This window comes from Myotis daubentonii, chromosome 1 (assembly GCF_963259705.1).
Source record: "Myotis daubentonii chromosome 1, mMyoDau2.1, whole genome shotgun sequence".
Taxonomy (NCBI): domain Eukaryota; kingdom Metazoa; phylum Chordata; class Mammalia; order Chiroptera; family Vespertilionidae; genus Myotis; species Myotis daubentonii.
In genome coordinates this window covers 126,030,812-126,057,677 of record NC_081840.1, presented here as the reverse complement: position 1 = coordinate 126,057,677, position 26,866 = coordinate 126,030,812, and the positions used below count along the sequence as shown (strand labels likewise).

The following is a 26,866-nucleotide window of genomic DNA, read 5'->3' as shown; positions in this document are numbered from 1 at the left end:
ACCGGCTCTCCATTATACACTGAGGGGTCCCAGATTGCGAGAGGGTGCAGGCCAGGCCGAGGGACCCCACTGGGTCATGACTGAGGCCGGGAAGGGACACAGGAGGTGGGCCAGCTGGGGAGGAACTGTGGGAGGGCTCCAGAGTGTGCCCGGCCCATCTCGCTCAGTCCCAATGGCCGGACCCCAGCAGCAAGCTAACCTACCGGTCAGAACATCTGCCTACTGTGGTCAGTGCATGTCATAGAGACTGGTCAACTGGCCAACTGTCTTCCCCCTGGTGGTCAATGAACATCATAGACAGTGGTTGCATTGCCTTAGCATATCATTAGCATATTACACTTTGATTGGTTGAATATCCAACCAGATGACCAGACACTTAGCATTAGGTTTTTATTATACAAGATATCTCTTCTTTTGGTGCCATAAAATGGTAGGTAATGCATCTTTAGAAACTTTGGACAGATCATTAAACCTTGATTTCCGTTATCAGTAAATATGGGCTAAAGTAAGTAGATAATGACTTCTATGTCCTCTAGCTATAAGATTTTATAGTGATTGTATGTGACATTAGGGGAGCATTGCTCATTTTCCAGAATTGAACATTAACCAACAATCCATTGGTTTCACTATGCTCCAGTGCTGTGGTAAACTGTGGTTCATATATTTTATGAATACCACCACTTTTTTGATGCCCTCAAAGATCTTAAAGAAAAAATAATTGTAAAAGGCAAGAGGGGAAGGAATAGCTTCCTGCAGAATGAGGATAGCTTCCTATTTGTTACGCACAATGTCACATTGGTTAAATCTGGTGGGTAATGCAAGACCCAGGTGGGAAAGACAGAGGAGGACACATTTTGCATTTTTTGTCCTTTTACTTCTCTGTCTCTGCTAGATAAATGGGGTGGGGTAGGTAAGGTAAACAAAGTGTGGGTGTGATGTGAATAGGTGCACAAAATTAAGACAGCTCTTTTAAAACTTTTGGAAAATTCTGCTTCTTTACTGAAACAGAAATGAAGCAGAATTTTCAACAATTTCAATGACCTCTAATGATAAAAAATAAACACACAAAATATTTTTATTGATTATTTTTATTATTAAAATATTTTTATTATTAAAGTCATGGCAATTAAACTAAAAGCCAAACGATAAAATTAAAGAAAACACAGTATTTTTAATGAATAAGGTAGTAACAATATCCTTAATACCAAACTTTCATCAAAGGCTGAAGAAGAAAAAAAGAAGCAGAAAAGCAGTGAAAGGAAAGTGTCAGGAAACATGTCTAATGCTGCTGCTGCTGACAGTGATGGAAGGAGTCAGAAAAACAAAGCTGAACAAACTGATAAGCAGCAGCTTCCTGTTATGGGGAGCAAAGATTCTGATAGGTAAGCCTACAGCAGTATTTAATACTAGGTAATTACTCTTTTCCTATAAAACAAATTCCAATTTGTGCAAATATTCATGATTAACAAATTTTATATTTTTACTAGGGAGATTGATCCTTGCCTGGTAATCAGAAAAAATGTAAATCAACAAACAATAAGATACCATTTTTTAAATTTAAAATGATAAATATTTTATTTAAAAAATAACAACCAGAACTGGCACATGAGAGGAAAAGGCACTCCCGTGCACTACTGGTACATGACATTGGCACACCTTTTTCTAGGATAATTGAGTGAATTTTGGAATTTCAAGTATGTCATTCCTTTATCCCAATAGCTTCACTTCCAGAACTAGATCCTACAAGAAGACATGACTTGGATATACACACATGTACAAATTCTAAGGACATCAATTATATATTATTATGTATATAAAACATAAAGTAGGTCATTATATGTAATATAGATGTATATATAATGGCAAATGTTAAGGATATATAATATACATTTATGCATTAAGGATACTAATAAAAATGTTACATATATACATATGTATAAGAATATTTATTATAACATTGCTTACAAAAAATTGTAGGTAGTGTAAATACCTATCTATAAGGTAATACATTATTATACACATAAAATAATGTGGTATGCAGCCACTGGAAAAATGGGGGTAGTTCTGGTCTACAGTATGCTAATTGTTTCACAATGTACTTGTACTTAAAGCATTGGGTTTAATGTCATGTTCTAAGCAAATTTTGTGAGAATATTTTTAATATCCGTTCAGGTATAAAGGGAAGTTATATGCTACACTGTCACTCTACTTTGTTTCCACCTAGTTTCTGGTTACTAGATATTTGTGTTTTATTCCTAATATTGGGCACTCAAATTAATCTGAAAGCTGAGGGATTTCACAAGGCAATTTATTCCATATCTTACATAAAAACTTCAGCATATTGTGAAAAACCTATTAAAACACATCAGGGGATTAATCTGCTAAGTGAGGGGCTGACAGAGCTTTTCTCTAGAGTGCCAGATAGTTAAGTTAGTATTGTGGGCTTCGTGAACTATGGGGTCTCTGAAGTTAATCATAGACACTAGGTAAAGGAGTGGGTGTGGCTGTGTTCCAACAAATCTTTATTGACAAAAATAGGCTCTGGGCTGGATTTGGCCTGCAGGCATTCATTTGTTGACCTTTGCAATATAAACTAAGGTGCTCCTAATGTAGTGAATCTTCTATTTGAAAAGTACCCTGCACGCATGCCTTTATCCTTCATTTTTAAGGAGAATACATTTCAGTATGCACCACACACAATTTTTCAACACAATTGACAAAAATTCAGTTTGTAAAGTAAGGATATTACCTGCATGTTTCCCCCTTTATTTCTATTACACAATTTTAATATGACTAATTACAGTGTGCTTTGTACATTGAAGTAGTGTCACATATTCTAGGATTGGATGATTTTCATCTAGCAAGAAATCCTTCTGTCATCTTTGTAAGCATGAGAAACATCACAATCAGGTTATGTAATCTTATAGAACTAGAAAAATTTCATGGGGTCTCTTAGTTGTATAATTTGTGAATTTGTTATGTAACACCTAGTCTGGCATGTTTTAAACCATGTAATATTACAGGTATGTAATGAAAAAACTCTTAAGTATTACAAAAATACTTTATGATCATTATGAAAGGATTGAAAGCTACAGGTAAACATGAAGATGAGATCATCCAAGGTCATGCCATTTAGTATAAACTCCTTAAAAGAACTATCTATACTCACTGATTCTAATTTCCCTTCCATGCACTCTTGAGGCCACTCTAGTAATTTTTAGTCCTAACTCATCTCCAAAATGGTTTTTCTCAAGATTAGTACTTGTTTTCCCTCTAATAAATCTAGACATCATGTTTTAGATCTGGTTTTACATAACCTATCAGCAATATTTGACCCCATGGAAAACTTTTTTTTTCATTTGGCTTTTAGGACTTTGAGTTTTCAGGGGGTGAAAACACACTCACCTGGTTTCCCCCTTGCCTGCCTTGCCTGTCCTTCTTAGTCTGTTGGGTTTATCCTCGTCTCCCACCTTTTACACAATCAGGTGTCCCGGGATTCAGTCCTTGGTCTTTTTTTCCTACCAAAATTGACTTTTACTACCTTGTATATACTAATGATCTTCAAATGTATATTCCCAGCCAAGATCTCTCTCCTTAATGCCAGACCTATATATCAAACTGCCTGCTTAATAACTCTTTTAAATATATATATATATATATATATATATATATATATATATATATATATATATATATATTGATTTCAGAGAGGAAAGGAGAGGTTGAGAGAGAGAGAGAGAAATATCAATGATGAGAGAGAATCACTGATAGGCTACCTCCTGCACATACCCTATTGGGGATTGAGCTCAGAACCTGGGCATGTGCCCTTGACTGGAATTGAACTTGGGACCCTTCAGTCCGCAGACCAACTCTCTATCCACGGAGCCAAACCAGCTAGAACTTGATCTCTCTCTCTCTCTCTTTAATATCACTATTGGGTGTTGCAGACTTAAGATCTCCAAATTTGATCTACTGATAGTCTTTCTCACATCTACCCTTCACATGGTCTTTCCTATTTGAGTAAATAACAGCTCTTCCAATTGCTCTGGCAAAAACTTGGTGTCAGCCTGTCTTTCTCTTTGTCTTAAACCTCACATCTATTGTGTCAGCAAATCTTGTCAGATTACTTTCAAAATACAGTGGAACCTGGATATAAGGGACTCATTCAGGCAAGGGGTGTGCTTTAAAGATGAAAATCAGTTATATATAATAAAGTAGGTTTTCTGAATGTGTATGTGAAAAATTGACAAATTAGTTTACCTGTTTTTACATATGTAGACACATTTGTATAATTAAAATTAAGTAGATATGAAAAGTTTCATTTCACAGAGGAGTTTTCCAAACACATTATTGCTTATATATTCACCATAGTTTTGAGACTGTGTAATAAGTATGGAATCTAAATGGAAATAACCATTTCGCAGAAAATACATTTTAATCATATTTAACTAAACAAATGAACAATGTTCTAAAAACAAAACAAAATTTAAATTTTATAAGAACAGGAAAAAAGTTTTCCTATTTAATCATCTTTGGATAATGATATATACAGACACTCCTGTTGAGGTGTCACTTTAATATTTGATTCTGAGGGGCTTGCTTTAGGTAATCCTGCTTTGAAAAAAACGATCTAGCTTGAACGTTTGAAGTCTGCTATTTTTATTGTTAACTCCCTAATATTTTGAAAATGGGTAAATGAAGTTGAATTTTATTATCCGATGAATTGTCAATAAATGTTATTAGATCGTGGAGATGAGATCCAAGCACTGATAACTTTATGTTTGGGGCATGTTCTTTCTTCTTCCTCCTTATCTTCACTCCCACCCTCATCATCCCAGGTCATCAGCTCATCTGCTATTTCACTTTCAGCCAGTGTGTTACCCAAGGTCACCTTCATCTTCTTCTAACCACTGTAATCATCTTCCTCGGCTACTTGTCCACCAATATTCTGTGTTGTCCCACAGTAATCAGTAACCTCTACACCTTCTAAATGCAATTCTCCCTTCATTGTCAAGTAAATTCTTCCAACCAGTTTCTAATGTTTGCACTTCTTTTCATGCTGCAGCATAATTGCTGATTTTAAACAGTAACTCTTTAAAATGGTAAGTTTTGTAAGATATACTGTCTTCTTATATGTTCATCATTACCTTCATTCTGCAATACAAGCACTACTTCCTCTAAAAACGTTTTGCAATATATTCATTTTGTTGCCAGAATTATCTTTAAAGGTTAAGGTTGGAGTGATGTGTTTTAAGGTACATACATATTTTTAACTTTATACTGAATGGATCTAGTAATGTGTGCATCCTCCAGTCACCGAGAGTAAGCAAATGCACACAACTCTGGCGCGGCTCAGTGCACATGGGAATTGGCCGGCATATGTTAAAACTTCTAAAGAAAGTCACTCCACTTGCCAACAGAACCAATTCCTAGGTGCCATGTGGTGTAATCATGTCCTAATCATTTGCCAAACATTGTTTAGGAACGGTGATTCTTGGATTTAAATATGCAGAGTATAGTTGCAGATAAGTGGTGAAATTACTACAGTGGTTTTACAACATATGGCCTATTTGATAAAATTTGTCAAAAATAACTGTGAGTTAATCACCAAAAAAATAATCTGTTAATTTAACGATAAGCAAATCTTGGTTAAAAGCATTTTAATTTAATGGGGTGTTAATTTTCACATATGACATACAGACCAGAAGTTTTATCTGTTAAATCTCAAGTCTGTTAATTCAAGGTCCACAAAAATCCAGAGTTTATTGTATATCCAGAATGCAATCACATCTTCCAGGTCAGGTCACTACCGCCTGCTATCTAGATTAGCTTAGTAGTCAACTAATTGATATCCTTCCTTCCTTCCTTCCTTCCTTCCTTCCTTCCTTCCTTCCTTCCTTCCTTCCTTCCTTCCTTCCTTCCTTCCTTTTTCCCTCCCTCCCTCCCTGCCTCTCTCCCTCTCTTTTATTTTTATTTATTTTCTTTCCATCAATTCTAGTCTTTTGTTCAATCTAAACACAGTTGGACCTATTAAAAGGTAAGTCAGATTGTATTGTTTCTCTGGTCAATACCCTCTAATTGCCTGTTTCACTCAAAGTACATGAGTCCCACAGGCCTCCCAACTGGAGATTGAACCCAAAACCTGGGTAGGTGCTCTTCCATCAGCTATGTTCAATATTTCATATTCAATAATTAGAGACTTATTTTTGAAGTTTGGGTCAAGAGAAATTGTTTAATAATTGCTCTCAGGAAGATCCTTTTAAATGTGTTTTTATTAATTTTAGAAAGAGAGGAAGGGAAAAGGAGAGAGAGATAGAAACATCAGTGATGAGAGAGAATCATCAATCAGCTGCCTCATGCATGCTCATTACCAAGGATCAAGCCAGTAACCCTGCGTGTGCCCTGACTTTGAATTGATCTGGTGACCTCTTGGTTCATGGGTTGATGCTCAACCATTGATGTTTAGTGTTTAAATATTTAGTTTTAACCAGGAGAGTGATTTGTATAACTATATATAGATTATAATTTTATTTTAATCCTCACCCAAGGATATATTCCTAATGATTTGAGATAGAGATAGAAAGAGAGAGAGAGAGAGAGAGAGAGAGAGAGAGAGAGAGAGAGATCAATGTGAGGGAGAAACATCAATTGGTTGCCTCCTGGTATGCTTCCCATCCAGGAATTAAACCTGAAACCCAGGTATGTGCCTTGATGGCAACTTTTGGTGTATAAGATGATGCTCCAATCAACTGAGCCACTCAGCCAGGCATTTTTGTACTTTGTGGATGTATATAATCATGATATTCTTATGCATGAATTGATTCCATAAAAACTAATTATACTTTCCTATTGGTAAATTTAGCTTTTCATTTAAGATTAGATGAAAAAGTTACCAAATAATTTCATTTTCAAAGAAAATCATAACTAATTGGATTATTACCATTTTCTAACTATCAACACTAATAAAAGAGAAAAATGGTAATTGGCGTACGAGCTACCCTTTTCATTGGCTAATCAGGGCTATATGCAAATTAACTGCCAACTGAGATGGCAGTTAACTGCCAACAAGATGGCGGTTAATTTGCATATGTAGGCACAATGCAGGGAGGCGAAAGGGAAAGCAGGAAGAAGCCCCCTGCCACTGACAGTGATCGGAAACCCAGGGGGGAGCTAAGAGCTGGGGGGCAGGGCAAAGGCGGACCTGGGGCTGCCTTTGCCCTGCCCCCCAGCCATGATCAGAGAATCAGGTGCCTTTTCCGCCCTGGCCAGTGATAGCAGGAAGTAGGAGTGGAGCCAGCGATGGGAGCTGGGCATGGTCGAAGCTGGCAGTCCCAGGAGCTAGGCGTCCCTTGCCTGGGCCTAAAGCAAAGCCCACGATCGTGGGGCCGCTGCAGCTGCGGGTCCCCGCTGCCCGGGCCGAACGCCTAGGCCAGAGGCATCAGGCCTGGGCAAGGGGCCGATCCTGCGATTGGAGGGTGATGGGGGTCAATGCCTGAGGGCTCCCAGTATGTGAGAGGGGGCAGGCTGGGCTGAGGGACACTCCCCCCCACACACACACCCAGTGCACGGGGATCAGCGGAGCCGTGAGGCCTCCCGGCACCGGCATCAGTGTGACAGGGGGCAGTGCCCAAACCCCCTGAACCCCCTGATCGCCCTGCGGCTCTGTGTGCGACAGGGGGCTGCCGGGGTCCAACCCCAGCGGGTCCAGGGGTTCCCCATAGGTGTGGACGGAGTTGGCGAAGAAGGAATGACACAGAGATAGCGTTCAGTTGATCAGCAGCCTAGCCAGGATCTCCAGCCAGGATCTCCAGCCAGGTTCTGGTCTGGATCTCCAGAGAGGTTCTGCTCCAGATCTCCAGCCAGGTTCAGTCACCAGGTTCTAGTCAGGTTCTCTTGCCAATTTCTGCAGTCAGGTTCAGTCCAGGATCCCTTGCCATGTTCTCTCCAGCGAAGCTCCTCCATCTCCTGGTTCCCTGTAGGTTCTGTCTCTCTTGGTCTTGTCTTCTGAGCCCTGTGTTCCCAGTTCTGTGTTCTGAGTTCTGTGTGTTTCTGTCTTGTTACAACTATATTTATACCAGTTGATTCAATCCTATCAATCTCTATTACAAAGGTTAGGGCGTTTCTTATCTCCATTCCAGGGAGAAAAGATTATGTAGTTTAAGCATGATTGTTCGTAGTTAAAGGGATTAATTACCCGCCTGGCACTTAGTTGAGGGGTTTTATTCCCTCCCTAACTTCAGGGGAAAATCCCTACCTGGGGATTCAACCTTTCTCGGAGAGGTGACTTTGGTTAAAACACAGCGCCAAGAAGGTGAGCAAACATATTAAGAGCCGTATGCCAAATATGCCAGGTCCCTTGAAACAGCAAGGATGGACCGGCTCCCGGCAAATTCCCCCTTTTTTATTTTTTAAAAGCAAGCATTAAAAAGAAAAACCTGAAACGCTCTCTTGTATCCATTTTAAGAGTAGGATTGGCGCTTTCTGCTATTACCTGAGTCCTGATCTATCACCCCAGGGAGAGCTTGCCAATCCTGCACTTTCCCGGGGTGGAAAGGCTGCAGTGGGGTTAAGGATAAGGCTCCTTGGGCCTACTTCTCCCATGCCTCTACATTTACCTTTCTGGCACCTTTCCTTCCTCAGAAAAGCATGGACATATTTCTTGTATAAAATGTTCCATCTGACTGGGAGTAACCTTAACTCCTCTGCTAGCAAGCATATGTGTTAAAAGATCAATATGGAGTCTTTTTTCTTTAGACTCAGTATGGCACATCTTCTTAATCTAAAGATCAATACAGAGTCTTCTTTCTTTGGACTCAGTATGGCACATCTTCTCAATCTAAGAATCAATACAGAGTCTTCTTTCTTTGGACTCAGTATGGCACATCTTCTCAATCTAAGTTCTGTACTATCCACCTTCTTACCCTACTTATCCTCTATAGGGGGGTCTGTAGCACCCTGGTGGAGTCCTATCCGTCCCGAGTGTGGGGTTCTCAATGGGGGGGGGGCTTACCTAAGGGAATCCTGTTCCAGGGGTTCCCAAAGGTGTGGACGGAGTCGGCGAAGACTATCCACCCTCTTCCTACGGTGGAGTCCGATCCGTCCCGAGTGCAGGGCGCTTACCTAGGGGTCCCTGTTCGGGCGCCAGATGCCGGGGTCCAACCCCAGCAGGTCCAGGGGTCCCCAAAGGTGTGGACGGAGTCGGTGAAGAAGGAATGGTCTCGATCTCCAGAGAGGTTCTGCTTCGGATCTCCAGCCAGGTTCTGTGGCCAGGTCCTGGTCAGGTTCTCTTGCCAATCTCCACAGTCAGGTTCAGTCCAGGATCCCTGCCATGCTCTCTCGCCAGGCTCCACCTCCAGGCTCCAAGGCCAGTCCCTGTCCAGGATCCTCCGGCATGCTCTCGCCAGCGAAGTTCTTCTGTCTCTAGAGAACGTTCTGTGTAGGTTCTGTGCCTAGGCTCTGTCTCTCTTGGTCCTGTCTTCCAAGCCCTGTGTCCTTAGTTCTGTGTTCTGAGTTCTGTGTGTTTCTGTCTTGTTACAACTATATTTATACCAGTTGATTCAATCCTATCAATCTCTATTACAAAGGTTAGGGCGTTTCTTATCTCCATTCCAGGGAGAAAAGATTATGTAGTTTAAGCATGATTGTTCATAGTTAAAGGGATTAATTACCCGCCTGGCACTTAGTTGAGGGGTTTTATTCCCTCCCTAACTTCAGGGGAAAATCCCTACCTGGGGATTCAACCTTTCTCGGAGAGGTGACTTTGGTTAAAACACAGCGCCAAGAAGGTGAGCAAACATATTAAGAACCGTATGCCAAATATGCCAGGTCCCTTGAAACAGCAAGGATGGACCGGCTCCCGGCAGGGGGCGGGGCCACAACCTCCCTATCCGCCCTGCTCTGTTCGGGACAGGGGAAGGCGCCCCAACCCCCTGATCAGCCCTGCTCTGTACCTGATAGGGGGGAGCTGCCCAACCCCCTGATCGCTCTGCGGCTCTGTGTGTGACAGGGTGCAGTGCCCCAACCCCCTGATCGGCCCTGCTCTGTGTGTGACAGGGTGTGGTGCCCCAACCCCCTCCCCCCCCCGCCCCCCCCCAACGGTTCCTGCTCTGTGTGTGACGGGGTAGAGCCATAACCTCCCCTTCGGCCCTGCCCTGAGTGTGAGAGTGGCAGCGCCCCAACCCCTCTGATGGGCTCTGCTCTGTGAGTGACAGGGGCCAGCGCCCCAACCCCCTGATTGGCCCTGCTCTGTGCGTGACAGGGGGTTGCACCGCAACCTCCCCATCGACCCTGCCTTGAGTGTGACAGGGGGCGGTGCCCCAATCCCTCAATCGGCCCTACCCTGAGCGTGACTGAGGGTGGCATTGCAACCTCCTGATCCTCCCTGTTCTGTGCATGACAGGGGGCGGCGCCCCAACTCCCCAAATGGCCCTGCTCTGAGCCCGACCAGGGGCTGCACCTAGGGATTGGGCCTGCCCTCTGCCACCCGGGAGCAGGCCTAAGCCAGCAGGTCGTTATCTCCCGAGGGTTCCCAGACTGGGAGAGGGCACAGGCCGGGCTGAGGGACCCCCCCTCCCTCCCCGAGTGCACAAATTTTTGTGCACCGGGCCTCTAGTATATATATAATGACATGCAGATATTTTATTTTTTCTAATTTTTTCCCTGTTTTATTGAGCTATAATTCACACGTAAACCTGTATATTTTGAAGGGATACAGTGTGTTTATTCCATGCACTTTTATGTTCTTAAATGATTACCTTAAGATTCTTTGTTCACATTTCTATTACATCACATAGTTACCAATTCTTTCTTTGTGGCAAGAACATTTAGATCTACTCCCTTAGCAACTTTCAAATATATAATACAGTATTGTTCACTATAATCACCATGCTGTACATCAGACAGGGTTGAATCCTATAGGAACATAAATGACATTTACTTAAATAATGCTGGCAATATGAAAGAGCAGCAGGTTATCCAAGAAAATCTATTTTGCACCCCCACACCATACGCCAGCTGCTTATATGGGGTAGAAAGACAAAGATTACATGGGGAAGTAGGCAGAAGAAATAAGAATGGGTGTGATCCAAATGCAACAGAAATGGGTATTACAGGCATGGGGAAATAGGCAAAAGGAATAAAAATGGGTACAATGGTAAAGATTACACCAATGAAGGCTGGGACTCCATTGTTTCATCAACAAGGTTGTTAATCTTTCCATGATACAGGTAGTTAAGGAGGATGGCCCACATTTCCAGGTTAACTTCCAAGTGCAAAGGGACTGGGGGGAACTCCCAGCCAGATGAGGGTATGATTTCTTTAATCAGAACAAAACAATCACGGTTAACAGAGCATGATTAATATTTGTTATAACTATAACTAGTCTCTGCTATTCTATTTTTTCCCCTACCAGTAAGATTTCCTTCGTTCTCTTTTCCCTGGCAAAATTCCTGTGTGTGTGTGTGTGTGTGTGTGTGTGTGTGTGTGTGTGTACATATATATGTGTGTGTGTACACACACCCTATATAATAAAGTAGTAATATGCAAATTAAACCTCACACCCTCACAAGATGGCTGTCTACGACCAGGCTGGCAGGGGGGTTAGTGAGGAATGACCAAATGACTGAACAGCAGGCTGTGTGGGGTGACCAGGCTGGTGGAGGGGCCATAAGAGGTGACCAGGCTGGCAGGGGGGGGGCAGTTAGGAGTGACCAGGCCAGCAGTGGGGGCAGTTGGGGGTGACAAGGCCAGCAGGAGGTTGCAGTTGGGGGCAATCAGGCCGGCAGGGGGTTCAGTGAGGGGCAACTATGCCAGTGAAGGGGGGCAGTTGGGGGTGACCAGGCCAGCATGGGGGAGGGGCAGCAAGGGGTGACCAGGCTGGCAGGAAGGTGGTAAGTTGGGGGGTGACATGGTCAGCAGCAGGGGCAGTTAGCGGTGACCAGGCCAGCAGGAGGGAAAGTTAGGGGTGATCAGGCAAGCACACAGAGGCAGTGAGGGGCAATCAGTCCAGTGCGGGGGCAGCAGTTAGGAGCAACCAGGCAAGCAGTCAGGCAAGTGGTTAGAAGCCAGAGGTCCAGGATTGTGAGAGGGATGTTCAACTGCTGGTTTAGGCCCAATCTCAGGAAGGGATTTTTCCCCAAGGGGTCCCGGATTGGAGAGGGTGCAGGCTGGGCTGAGGGGAATCCCACCTATCCCCATGCATGAATTTTGTGCACCAGGCCTCTAGTTTACTATATAAACACACACATACAAGTACAGTCACATACTTAATATACACACATATACATACAAACAGACATACATACATACCACATCCTCTTATCCGTTCATTTATTGGTGAACACTTAGTTTATATATCTTGGCTATTGTGAATAATGCTGCAGTGAACATGGGAATGCAGCTATCTCTTACAAGTGGTGATAAAAAGATGTATGACTGTTCTCTAAATATTTGTTATATCCATTGGTCTAATGTTTGGTTCAAGTTTAACATTTCCATCTCTTCACACTGAGCCTTTAAGTGTCTTAAGAATGAATTGAGCCCTGGCCTGTGTGGCTCAGTTGATTGGAGCACCATCCCTTATACTAAAAGTTTATTAGTTTGATTCCCAGTCAAGGCATATACCTAGGTTGTGGGTTTGATCTCTGGTTTGGGTATGAATGGGAGGCAACCAATCGATATTCTCTCTCACATTGATGTTTCCCTGTCTGTCTGCCTGTTTGTCTCTCTTTCCATCCCCCTCTTTCTAAGACCAATGAGCATATCCTCAGGTGAGGGTTTAAAAAATTAAGAAAATGCATGAATTGAGTCTCCTGTAGGCACCATATAGTTAGGTCTTAATCTAATCCATCAAGACATTCTCTACTTTTTTTTCATTTTATTGAATTTATTGAGGTGCCTCTGGTTAACAAAATTATACAGGTTTCAGGTGCAAATTCTACAAACACATCATCTATACACTGCATTGTGTGTTCACTGCCCCAAGTCATCCTATGCCTTTTGATTGGAGAATTCAATCCATTTACAAAGTAACTTTTGGCAAGCAACGACTTACTAATGCTATTTAGTTGTTTTCTGGCTATTTTGTAGTTGCATTGTTCCATTCTTCCTCTCTTGCTGCCTTCCTTTGTGAAGTGAAGATTTTCCATAGTGTGCTTTGATTCCTGCTCTTTATCTTTTGTGAATCTGCTGGAGGTTTTTGCTTTGTGATTACCATGAGGTTTACATAAGACATCTTACAATATAACGGTTTGTCTTATGTTGATTACATCTTTGCTTATATTTAACTGCAGATCTACCTTAAGAGAAGAAAAAGAGAAGAGACGAAAAGCTGGTCTGTTATGTGAAAAAAATAGGGTGCAGTTAAGAAAGAAAGAAGAGCACTCTATTAAAGAAGTTGAAATGAACCCACAACTTGAAACCAACATTAGAACACAAGCCATCACACTGGAGATTATAGGAGAGAATGAGGTAAATTTATCTTTGGGAAAAATCTCTTATTTCTAACAGTACTTCATCAATATTTATATCCCTGTCATTTCATGTATATTATTACATTTATAACAACCCAAAAGATGTTCTCATTCTAAATGGGAACTGTGACATTTATGAGTTAAATTATTCTTAATTTATTACTATCTTTGGCATCTAAGAGATGCTTGTGAATGTTTTCTAAATGAAGAAATGGAAAATAAATTGAGCCTACCCATTAAAATAAGTGTTATTTCTGGCTCTTGAAAAATGCTAACATATGGGCTAAATTGCATTTACACTGTGATGGAACGAGTCAAATATTCATAAATAAATTTTATTTCAGAATACTGTATTTTTGCTCTATGACAAATGTAGCAATCACTTACAATTTTAGTTTTTCATGGAAAGGAACAATCCTTGTGCTTAAACAGGATACTTCCTTTTCACAGCTTGTTTAAGGTACTGCTCTTAAGCTTTGGACTTTTTTTTTTAATGGAATGAGACCAAAAACTAAATGAAATGTGTCTCTAGGTTGTAGAAGAGCAAAATTACACTCAGAGGCAACCTTCTCCAGAACAGAATGCCAGAATATTACAAGATGGAATTCTGACTGAACACTTTTGCAAACCAAAAGTGATAGAAATAGCTCATAAGAAAATGAATATTGAGGTAGTTTATTTAGTCATTTTCAAATATACCAGTATGTGAGTATGTGTGAGTTTGTATATATTTTAAAAAAACAACAATACTCTACATATAGAAACTATAGAGGATTTAAACAGCGAGAGAGAGAGAGAGAGAGAGAGAGATGGCTTTTGGGGTCCATTGGATAAAATGATATTGTTAATTCAAAACCATTTGTCTCAAGTAGTGACATTCACAATGGCTTCATCCAAAGAAAAGGCTTTTAGTATTTTCCATAAGAATTGATGTGTTTTCCATGATCCCAAAGATATTGCTACTAACAACAGATGTTCCAGATTTTGGCAGTAATTTCATTTCCTTGACATATTAATATAGAGGTTAGTTTTCACTCCCAATGATGTTATGGAGGAAAGTATAGCAGGTTCAGAGATCACATTTTAGATGTCATTCTTCTGCTTTTGAGAAAAGTAACAATTTGTTCTAAACTCAGAGCCCCATTTTAATACAAGGGACTTTTGAAGAGAATGCAAGACATAATATACTATATTTAGTGGTAATTTATTGATTAAGTATTTTAGTGTATTTCCCCCCATCCCCATTTCATATTTAATACTACTTCAAACATCATGAACAAGAAATAAAAGTTATTGAAGCAACAAATGTTCTCATGTTTTTCTAAAAAGAGCTCTGTAAATTTTACTTAGTCACCATTTGTTTTTTGAAACATAGGCTTCTTTTGTGTTTCTGTATCCACACTGGAGAAAAACTATGGACTGGTGCAAGAGCACGAATTGTGGAGTCTGAAAACCTGGGGAAAATCCTGAACTTCCTTATCTTTTTAACCCCTCCATTCCAGATTGTGATAACTGAATGATGGATGTAGAAGTGCTTAGGAAAATGCTTGATTACCAGTTATTAGTATAGGTAGTTTTTATAAATGACTATGAAAGTATTTAGAAAAGTAGAATATCTATGGGATAATATTGGGGGGAAAAGAATTTTAGGAAATTTAGTTTGTCCTATTATATGCGTGGTTGATACTTTTACTATGGTGTAGCTATATGTTCAGGCTATAATATCAACTTGCAAGTGTACAGTTATTAGTATTTTATTTAAATGCATTCTGGGCTTGTGATGATTTAGAAAAACCCTTTCTAATTCTGAGACTCTGAAAATCTATTGTGATTTTTTTTCACTTAAAAAATTCATCATATTATATTACATTTTTTAACTTTGGAGAATTTATGTTTGTAAAAGTTAGAGGTTTAGATCCAACTCTATTTATTTTTTTTTCAGTGGGATATCCACATATCGCAACTTTTTATTATAAACATAGGTTATTCTTTAATTTCAGAGCCTATCATGAGATGTCATTTCAATTTTTTAGCTAAAAGTCTTCTTTGTGTTACATAGGTTTCTGAGAGTTCTGACGTAGAAAAAAGTCAATTGCATGGAAATCGCATGTTGTGGGATGAAATTGCCAAGCTAAGACTGGAAATGGGCACAGTAAAACATCAGGTCCAGGAAATGGGAAAAAACTGTTTTGAGGAAATCGCAATTGTCAAAGAAAAGACTGACCGTCTTGAAAAGGCAATAAGAAAAACAGTATTTCAACACAATGTGGAGCTTGAAGTTCTGAGAGTTGAGAATACTGTGCTAAACAGTAAACTGGAGGATGAACAACAAAACAGAGGAAGACTGGAAGCAGAAGTTGAATCATACTGGTCTAGACTGGATACCGCTGAACAGGATCATGAGCATTGTCAGACATCAAAAGGAGACCTACAACTTACTTTCCAGAGAGCAAGCTATGAATGGTTTTGTTTATGTGACAAAATGAATTCTGATATGTCTAACCTAAAACATAACAATGAGATTCTTTCTCAACAACTTTCTAAAATGGAAACTAAAATCAATAGCTTAGAAATTGAGCTTCATCACACAAGAGATGCTCTCAATGAAAGGACATTGGTTTTAGAAAGAGACCTCATTCAAAAACAGTGTCAAAAGGAGGAAACTGAACATGTGTATCAAAAGGAACAAGGTAAAGTCGATAAAGACATTGGAAAGCAGGAATCCTTACAGGAGAGGCTATTTCACCTACAGAGTGAAAATATGTTGCTTCGACAGCAACTGGATCAGGCTCACAACAAAGTAGACAGAGAAGAAAAGACAGTAATTAACATCCAAGATCAGATTCTAGATATCATAAAAATATTTGATGATGAAAATGAAAATTATAGACTTATGCTGAATAAAATAATTAAGGATTTAATCAATGAATGGCATCATTTTAAAGAAAGAATACATCAGTGTGAAAATGATCATGTAGAAAGAGATGTAAGTATCCAGACAGATAAGTATTTTTCAAACTTCCTAAGAGAAAATTCAGAGTAATATTTGATGATGGATAAGTGTTGAATCTAGTTGAATATTAAAAATGTAGAGATCATGGCCCTAGCTGGTTTGGCTCAGTGGATAGAGAGCATTGGCCTGAGGACTGCATGGTCCCAGGTTCAATTCTGGTCTAGGGCACATGCCCAGTTGCAGCCTCAGTCCCCAGTAGAAGTGTGCAGGAGACAATCAACCAATAGTTCTTTCTCATCATTGATGCTTCTATCTCTCTCTCCCTCTCCCTTCTTCTCTGAAATCAATCTTATGTGTGTATATATATAATATTCCGTCTATAAATGTGTTTGCTCTGTCAGCTTTAAAGCAGACGCTGTACCGGAGAGATGAACATTAAACCTAAAAAGTGCTTTGTTTTGAGTAAAGACGTTGTGCTGCCCGTGAAATTTTAAGAGGTTACGTTATAGATTATTAGTAGATATAGGTTTATATCAATAATTTAGTCTTATATTAATAGAATAATAATTTTAATCTTTCTGTCACCCAATTTAAAACCATTAGGAAGCAAGTAAATGGAAATGCTCTACCAAAAATGAGTATTTTGAAATTAAGATTCAATTAAATGGATTAATTTCACCGCTAAATTCGGATTTCCCAGATGAACTGAAATGTAGATGCTGTATCATATACTACCTTTCCTTCAATAGCTTCTTATACATTTCAGTTGGTGTAATGTTATTTTTATTTATGCTAAATTGAATTAAATTTGGAAATATTTCAGTCTCGAGTAATATATTCATATGACCTCTCAACTCTTTTAAAGGCATCTACTCTTCATTAAATCATAATTTGGGACTAATGTGATGACTTTTAGCAAACCCACACTTGATTTAATCTTTCCACTACTATTTAAAAATTTCTTTGAATACTTTTACAAATAAAGTGCTCATGTTTCTCATTTTGAGGCCTAATTACTATCATGTGGAAATAAGTTTGTCCAAGACAAAGAGAATTGTAGCTCTCTGTGATTTAGTAACTTGGCATTGGATCTCCATTTCAGATTAGTGAGGGGTGGCAAGGTTTATGTGTAGCAGGGAGGGAAGGTAAAGGCCTAGTTAGCTAGGGCCTTGAAAGCCATTGGAATGACTTCACTTTTCTTCTAAGTTAGGAACCTATTGGGAGGACTTGAACAGGGAATTGAATGTGTGAGGAACTCTGAAGTTAATTTAAGCCTCTAAAAAAATAAATAAAAAGAGAAAATTTTCCATAATATTGAATTTACTACCGCTTGATCCACCTACGTGCCCATTTCTCTTTGAGATGTCAGTAGATTGTATAGCTTTGCGACTTATGGGAGAGGGGGATGAGAGTGGGGCTGAATCAGCTGTCTGATTTGGCAGAAGTGTTACATTTTCTGTGACTTTAACCTGATTAAGCAAACAGAAACATGTCCATATGAGGAAAAGAAGGTGACTTGATGTAACTGGTGATATTTTTCCAGTCATAGATTATCGTAATAACATTATGATAATAATATATGACTCTAACAAGGTACATCCAGGGTGGGGCCAAAGGAGGTTTATACTTTTTATAGTTGTTTGTGTGGAGAATAATACAAGAATTAGTCAATAACTATACAAGAGTAAACTCTGTGTTTCACGTACTCACAACTGTACACCTTTTGCCCCATCCTTTATGTGAAGTTATGTGTAATTAACATAATTTCATAATAATGTGATTTATAAAATGAGTAACAGAAATATCTTACTAGGCCATTGTGAAACAACTTCAACAAGAACTGGCTGATACCAAAACAAAACTATCTACAATTGAGTTTTTTCTGGAGATTGAATCACGTCATCATATGCATTTAGAAGATAAGAAACAAGATTTCAAGAACAAACTGGATCAAAGCAGAAGTCAAGTATGTATGAAATTTAACCTGTAATCAGTTAAACTATAGCTGGTTAAATAATATAATGTGTTTTAGGATACTACTTTTCATGGCAGCTTTCTTATGTATTTTATTGTGATTAATTGTATTATCTTTATAGTGCACTTATATCTTAAACCCTGGCTTTTATTCTGCCATTTGTATATTTTTTTAAGTATTTACCCTTAGGAACGTTGAGAATTATGCATCATTCTTCATAGAAGTCAAGAGGATTGTTTTCTATTAACTAAGATTGCAGTTCATGCCATTAGAAAAGCAAGCTCAGAAATTGTTTTCATATAAGCACCTCACAAATTGTTCTTCACCTTGGGCTCCCTGGAGGTGTTGTAGGACAGTGCCTTTAAAACTCCTACATTCTGAAAATCCTTTGAGGCACCACATCAATGTTTCTGAGGTCTTAAGGGTTTTATAAGTCTTGGCTTCATCCTTAAACCATGTCTTCCTGGACACCCTGGATTTGATGTTAGCCCAGAGCCCTTTCTTTATTTTAGCACTAGAGGCCTGGTGCATGAAATAGTGCATGGGTGCAGTCCCTAGGCCTGACCAGCGATTGAAGAGCAAGTGTCTGATGTGGAAGGGCAGGTCCCAGCTGACCTCTGAGCCCTGGGCAGCACCTGGGCTCCCAGGCCCCTTTGCGCGCCCCCCTCTGCCTGATTCACAGTGCCTGAGTGCCCACACGGAGATTTAGTGAGTACAGCCAGATGCCACAGGCCGGGGCTCAGTATGGGCCTCTGGGCTGCCCAGCAGCACCACACAGAAACCGGGAGGCAGTGTGAGCTCTTCTGGCTGGCTCACAGACCGGCTCCTGTGCAAACCCATGGGGAGCCTGACCGGCCCCTGTGGTCACAGTGGCTGCGGCCCAGTGGCTGTGTCCCGGATCACCCAGAACATACCACGTGTGTGAGTCCTGGTGTCCTGGGAGAGGGTAGCAGGAGGAGTGAGAGCGAGCTTGGCAGAACCCCGCATTCTCGCTGCACCTCTGTCCCCATCACCCCCACCTTCAGATATTCAGTGAGAGGTCACAGACCCATGTCATAGTGAGCAGTCAAACTCCTGGTCTCCCCAGTCGAACTCTTGGTCAAATGACCACCCAAGGGGACAATTTGCATATTACCCTTTTATTATATAGGAATAGAGGCTCAGTGGACAAAATTTGTGCAGGCGGTGGGGGGGGGGGAGGATCCCTCAGCCTGGCCTGTACCCTCTCGCATTCTAGAACCTCTAGAGGAATGTCCGCCTGCCGGCTTAGGAAACATCATTTTCACAATCCGGGATCCCTTGCTCCTTACCTCCCACCTGTTCGCTCCTTACTGCTTGGCTTGCTGTTCCTTAGTACTGCCACAGAGGCAGGAGAGAGCCCCGCCACTTCCTTTGTGCTCGCCAGCCATGAGCCCGCTTCTGGCTGAGTGGCACTCCCCCTGTGGGAGCACACTGACCACCAGAGGGCAGCTCCTGCATTGAGCGTCTGCCCCCTGGTGGTCAGTGTACATCATAGCGACCAGTCGTTCTGATCGTTCCGCCCTAGGAGTCACTTGGACTTTTATTATATAGACTAGAGGCCCGGTGCACAAAAATTTGTGCGCTCGTGGGGGGGGGGGGGTGGTCCCTCAGCCCGGTCTGTGCCCTCTCGCAGTCTGGGACCCCTCGGGAGATAACGACCTGCTGGCTTAGGCCCACTCCCGGGTGGCAGAGCAGAGCAGGGCGGATAGGGAGGTTGTGGCTCCGCCCCCTGTCACACACAGAGCTGCAGGGCGATCAGGGGATTGGGGCGCTGCCCCCTGTCACGCTGATCCTGGTGCCAGGAGGCCTCTCAGCTCCGCTGATCCCGGTCCTGGGAGGCATATTACCCTTTTACTATATAGGATAGAGGCCTGGTGCATGGGTGGGTGCCGGCTGGTTTGCCCTGAAGGGTGTCCTGGATCAGGGTGGGGGTCCCCACTGGAGTGCCTGGCCAGCCTGGGTGAGGGGATGATGGCTGTTTGCAGCTGGTCACACACCCTTCAGGGTGGGGGTCCCCACTGGGGTGCCTGGCTAGCCTGTGTGAGGGAATGATGGCTGTTTGCAGCTGGTCACACACCCTTCAGGGTGGGGCCCCCACTGGGATGCCTGGCGAGTCTGGGTGAGGGGCTGAGGGCTGTTTTCAGGCTGGCGGGTGACTAAAGCTCCCAACTGCTCCTTTTTTTCTTTTCTTTTTTATTCTGGGCCAGCTTTAGCTCTGGGTCTAGCTCTGAGGCCTCTGCTGCTAAAAGCAGGTATCTGGTTTGGTTTGGTTCTATAATCGAAACACTGTATCAACTCCAGCTCTGAGATCCCGGCAGGCTGAAAGCAGGTTTCTGGGGTTTTGTTTAGCTTCTATATTTGTAACAATGTTTCAAACTGCAAGCTCAGAGGCCAGCAAGGCAGGCGGGGAACATTGGTTTCCTCCGTCACTGAAGCAAGCAAGCCTCATGTAGCTTCAAGTTGCCTGGCTGCTGGCCGCCATCTTGGCTGGCAGTTAATTTGCATATCTCGCTGATTAGCCAATGGGAAGGGTAGCGGACGTACGCTAATCACCATGTTTCTCTTTTATTAGATAGGATTATATGACAATTGGACCTGTGGGAGAAACAATAATTGATAAATGGATAATTAAAATCCTTAAGTCCTGTTTCTTTTATATTTAACTAGAGGCCCTGTGCACACAAATTCATGCACTTGGGGGCAGGAGGAGGGTCCTTCAGCCCAGCCTGCACCACAGTCTGGGATCCCTCAGGAGCCTAAGCTGCATTCTGGCCCCTCTCTGCGGAAGGTGACCGGCAGGATTATCAGGGAACAGCACCCACAGGCGAGCAGCCGGCCCTGTCCCCAAATTGCCCCTCCTCTGCCTCTGATTGCCCCCCCTCCCCCGGGATCTCCATCCCCTCTCTCTGTCTGCTGGCACCCACCTTGGCTGACCCACTTGCTGGCCCCACCCCTCACTGACCATTCTGCAGTTCGGTCATTTTGCATATAAGGCTATTATATAGGATTGTCTTTCTTTAGCTTATCTTTCTTATCAGTTTCACTTTCACCAGCTTCCTAGAAAGAATCTCTGTCATCCTTGTTTCAGTGTCATTTTGTTCATTTGTCCAGAAGCCCTTGCTGTCAGCCTCCTCAGGGGCCATCAGGCCTCCACTCACCATTTCTTGGAGGCACTTTTGGTTTTTATTCTCACGCTTCTCTACATTATGTCAGGTTCCATCCACCTGCAGTTTAAAGGCACTCCCAACTTGTGTGTGTTTCCTTTTTAGTGTCAGCAGTCTGTTTTATTTTATTTTATTTTATTTTATTTATTGTTTAAAGTATTACATATGTCTCTTTTTTCTTCCATTGACCCCTCACCGGCCACTCCCACCTCCCAGGGCAAGCCCCCACTACCCCAGTGTCTGTTTCCATTGGTTAGGCTAATATACATGCATACAAGTCCTTTGGTTGATCTCTTGCCCCCCACTCCCCATCCTCCTTGCCTTTCCTCTGAGGTTTCATGGTCTGTTTGGTATTTCTCTGTCTCTGGATCTATTTTTGTTCATCAGTTTATGTTGTTCATTATATTCCACAAATGAGTGAGATCATGTGATATTTATCTTTCTTTGACTGGGTTATTTAGCTTAGCATAATGCTCTCCAGGTCCATCATTGCTGTTGCAAATGGTAAAAGTCCATTCTTTTTCCTAGCAGCATAGTATTCCATTGTGTATATGTACCACAGGTTTTCAATACACTCATCTGCTGATGGGCACTTAGGGTGTTTCCAAATCTTAGCTATTATAAATTATACGGCTATGAACATAGGAGAGTATGTCTTTTCTGATTGGTGTTTCTGATTTCTTGGGATAGACTCTTAGAAGTGGGATTACTGGGTCAAGTGGGAGTTCCATTTTTAACTTTTGAGGAAACTCCATACTATTTTCCACAGTGGCATTCCCACCAAAAGTGCACGAGGGTTCCTTTTTCTCCACATCTTCGCCAACACTTGTTTGTGGATTTGTTGATGACAACCATTCTGACAGGTGTGAGATGGTACCTCGTTGTTTTGATTTGCATCTCTCAAATTATTAGAGACTTTGAGCATGTTTTCATATGTCTCTTGGCTTTCTGAATGTCCTCTTTTGAAGAGTGTTTATATAGGTCCTTTGACCACTTTTTTATTGAATTGTTTATCTTCTTTTTGTTAAGTTGTATGAGTTCCCTGTAAATTTTGGAGATTAAACCTTTATCAGAGAACAGTGGCTTTGTAATACAGCTTGATATCTGGTATTGAGATCCCTCCTACTTTGTTCTTCTTTCTCAGGAATGCTGCAGCTATTTGGGGACTTTATTTTACTAGTATTCCAGATAAATTTTTGGAGAGTTTGTTCTAAGTCTGTGAAATATATCAATGGTATTTTAATGGGGAGGCATTGAATCTAAAGATTGCTTTGGGTAGTATGGACATTTTAATGATGTTGATTCTACCAATCCATGAACATGGTATATTCTTCCATCTGTTTATGTCTTCTTCTATTTTTTTCAGTGTCCTGTAGTTTTCTGAGTATAGGTCTTTTACCTCCGTAGTTAAGTTTATTCCTAAGTATCATAATTTTTTTGGTGCAATGGTAAATGGAACTTTTTTGTAATCTCTCTTTCTGTAAGTTCATTATTGGTGTATAAAAATGCCATAGATTTCTTGGCTTAATTTTGTATCCTGCTACATTGCCAAATTCATTAATTAAGTCTAATAATTTTTGATGGACTCTTTAGGGTTTTCTATGTACAATATCATGTCATCTGCAAATGACAGTTTTACGTTTTCTTTTCCAATTTGGATATCTTGTATTTCTTTTTCTTGTCTGATGGCTATGGCTAGCAAACAGCAGTGGTGAAAGTGGGTATCCCAGTCTCATTCCTATTCTTAGGTGAAATGGTTTTAGTTTTTGCCCATTGAGTATGATGTTGGCTGTAGGTTTGTCATATAAGGCTTTTATTATGTTGAGGTATGATCCCTCTAGTCCCATTTTGCTGAGGGTTTTTATCAAGAAAGGGTGTTGGATTTTGTCAAATGCTTTTTCTGCATCAATTGATATGACTATGTGATTTTTATCTCTCAATTTGTTTATGATGTATCACATTTATTGATTTGTGGATACTGTACCATCTTTGCATGCCTGGGATAGATCCTACTTGGTCATGGTGTATGATCTTTCTGATGTAATGCTGGATCCAATTTGCTAGAATTTTGTTGAGGATTTTGTCATCTATGTTCATGAGGGATATTGGCCTGTAATTATCTTTCATCATGTTGTCTTTTTATCTGTTTTTGGTATTAGGGTAATGTTGGCTTCATAGAATGTGCTTGGAAGTGTTCCTTCCTCTTGAGTTTTTCAGAATAGTCTGAGCAGGATAGGTTTAAGTTCTTCCTTGAATGTTTGGTAAACCTCCCCTGTGAAGCCATCTGGCCCCAGTTTTGTTTTGTTTTGTTTTTGCTGGAAGCTTTTTGATTACTGCTTCAATTTCTTCCATAGTTATTGGCCTATTGAGGTTTTTAGATTCTTCCTGATTGAGTTTTGGAATGTTGTATTTTTCTAGGAATATGTCCATTTCCTCCAGGTTGTCCAGTTTGTTGGAATAGAGTTGTTCATAGTATTTTTTTTTAACAATCCTTTGTATTTCTGTGGAGTCTGTTGTTATTTCGCCTCTTTCATTTATGATTTCGTTTATTTGGATCCTCTCTCATTGCTTCTTGATGAGCCTGGCTAGAGGTTCATCAATCTTGTTTATCCTTTCAAAGAACCAGCTCTTGGTTTCATTGATCATTTTTTTTTGTTTTGTTTTGTTTTTGTCTTTATGTCATTTATTTTCCTCTGGTCTTGATTATCTTCTTCCTTCTGCTCACATTGGGATTTTCTTGTTGCTCTTTTCTAATTCTTTAAGTTGTAGAGTTAGACGATTTATTGCATTTTTTTTGTTGTTTTTTGAGGTAGGCTGGTAGAGCTATAAACTTACCTCTCAGGACTGCCTTTGTTGTGTCCCATAGACTTTGGATTGTTGTGTTTTCATTGTCATTCATTTCCAGGGTGTTTTTAGTTTCTTCTTTGATCTCTTTTGTAACCTACCCATTGTTTAATAGCATGCTATTCAGCTTCCAGGTGTTTGCATTTTTTTATTACTTTTGTTGTAGTTTATTTCTGATATTATGCCATTTTGGTCTGAGAAGATGCTTGATATGATTTCAATCTTCTTGAATTTGGAGAGACTTTGCCTGTGACTCAATATGTGGTCTCTCTTTGAAAATGTACCATGTGCACTTGAGAAGAACATATATTCCATGGTTTGGGGGTGAAATGTTCTGAAGATGTCAATTAAGTCCATCTGATCTAGTGAGTCATTTAGGATTGCTGTTTCTTTAGTGATTATTTGTTTAGAGGATTTCGCCAGTGAGGTCAGTGGGGTATTAAAGTCCCCTACTATGATTTTATAGTTTTTGATCTCTCCCTTGATATCTTCCAGGAGGTGTTTTTGTTTGTTTGTTTGTTTGTTTTTGTTTGTTGTTGTTGTTGTTGTTGTTGTTTTTATTTGGGTACTTCTGCATTGGGTGCATATATGTCAACCAGTGTTATTTCCTCTTTTTGTATCAATCCCTTTAGTATTATGTAGTGGCCTTCCTTATCTCCTGTTGTGGCCTTCATTTTGAGGTCTATTTTGTCAGGCATAAGTATTGCTACCACAGCTTCTTTTCATTTCCATTTGCCTGGAAGTTATTTTTCCATCCCTTCAGTCGTGTAAATCCCTTGTTTTGAGGTGGGTCTCTTGTAGACAGCATATACATGGGTCATGATATTTTATCCATTTAGCCACTAATTGTCTATTGATTGGAGCATTTAGTCCATTTATGTTTAAAGTTATTATTTATAGGTATTTGTTTGTAGCCATTTTTATTTTTTATTCCTGTTTTCCTTCTTCCCTTCCTATTTTCTCCTTTTACAGCAGTCAATTTAGCATTTCTTACACTGCCAGCTTGGTGGTAATAAACTCCTTTAGTCCTTTTTGTCTGTAAAGCTCCTGATTTCCCTTTTGATTTTGAATGATAGCCTTGCTGGATTCAGTCCCTTGCTTTCCATCACTTCGTATATTTCATTCCATTATCTTCAGGCCTGATGTGTTTCTGTTGAGAAATCAGTTGATAATCTAATGGAAGATCCCTTATAGGTAACTTTCTGTCTCTCTTGGTCAGCCTTTAAGATTCTTACTCTGTCGTTGGTGTTTGCCAATTAATTATGATGTATCTTGGTGTCAGGGTTTTTTTGTTTATTTTTTGGTTCATCTTGTTTGGGACTCTGTGTGCATTTTGGACTTTTGTGAATTTTTTTCTTCTCAATATCAGGGAAGTATTCTGTCATTATTTCTTCAAACAGATTTTTTATTCCTTGCTCAGTCTCCTCTCTTTTGGCACCACTACCATGCAGATGGTCATTTCCTGTTGTCCCATAGCTGCCTTACGTTCTCCTCCTGCTTTTAAGGTTTGTTTTTCCCAGTTGCTGCTCTGCTTGGGTATTTTTTTTAACCTTTTCTTCTAGTTTGCTGATGCAGTCTCAGCTTCCTCTACTCAGCTGTTGATACTTTCCATTGTGTTCTTTATTGCAGATATGTCATTCTTCATTTCCACCTGGTTCTTCTTCATTTCCCCTTGATTCTTACACATGTTGAATTTGTCTCCCATCCTTTTCAGTGTCCTTATAACTATTGTTATGAATTGTTTCTCTTACAAATTGCTTGCCTCCATTTTGTTTACTTCCTTTTCTGGTGATTCCTCCTTTTCTTTTGTATGTGGGGTGTTTCTCTTCCTCCCTATTTTTTGCTGTTCCTTTGTGGGCTTTTACTATGTATTAGATCAAAATTCTATGTCACCCAGATTTTTTTGAGTTTTTCTTGTATAGTAGATGTTTTGTGGGATCCAGTGTTGCAACTCTCAGGTATTATGGTTGGGTATTTTATGGATGTTCCCTACTTGGGATATTTGGGTTCTCCTGGTGTAGTTGTGTCTTGAGTGTTATTGTCCCATTCATGGATGGAGTATCCTCTCTGTGTTTCTGGTTATGTGGCTCACTCTCTACCACTTTGACAGAACAACACAAAATACAACTTGACAAGATATGACACAAAGGGAACAAAACACAAATGTACTCATGATACCGATAACCCCAATAAAAGTGACCACCAGAGGAAATAGAATTAGGAGAGATAAAAGAAAGCAAAAATGGTACTGAGAAAAAGGAAAAAGGTAAGAGTGCAAAGAAAAAGAAGCAAAATGAATGAGAAAAAATATACATGTATGGGGAGAAAACTCCACAAGATGAAAAATAAACAAAAAAATTCAAACAACAAGCACCCAGAAAAAAGAGGGGTAGGGGGACAGAATCTGTAGAGGCAGAGCTTATTTCCAGAAAGTTAGGTA

At 40.6% G+C, this 26,866-nt stretch overlaps 1 protein-coding gene across 1 annotated transcript in view; it reads left to right on the top strand.

Moving 5' to 3' along the window:
• Positions 1–13,503, top strand: part of LOC132233749 (DNA ligase 1-like) — a 46,956-nt gene extending 33,453 nt beyond the window's left edge. Inside the window, exon 3 of the mRNA XM_059694961.1 lies at positions 13,290–13,503. Coding sequence (XP_059550944.1) covers positions 13,290–13,503 — 214 coding nt within the window. The remainder of the gene's footprint in view (positions 1–13,289) is intronic.
• The last annotated feature ends 13,363 nt before the right edge of the window (positions 13,504–26,866 follow it).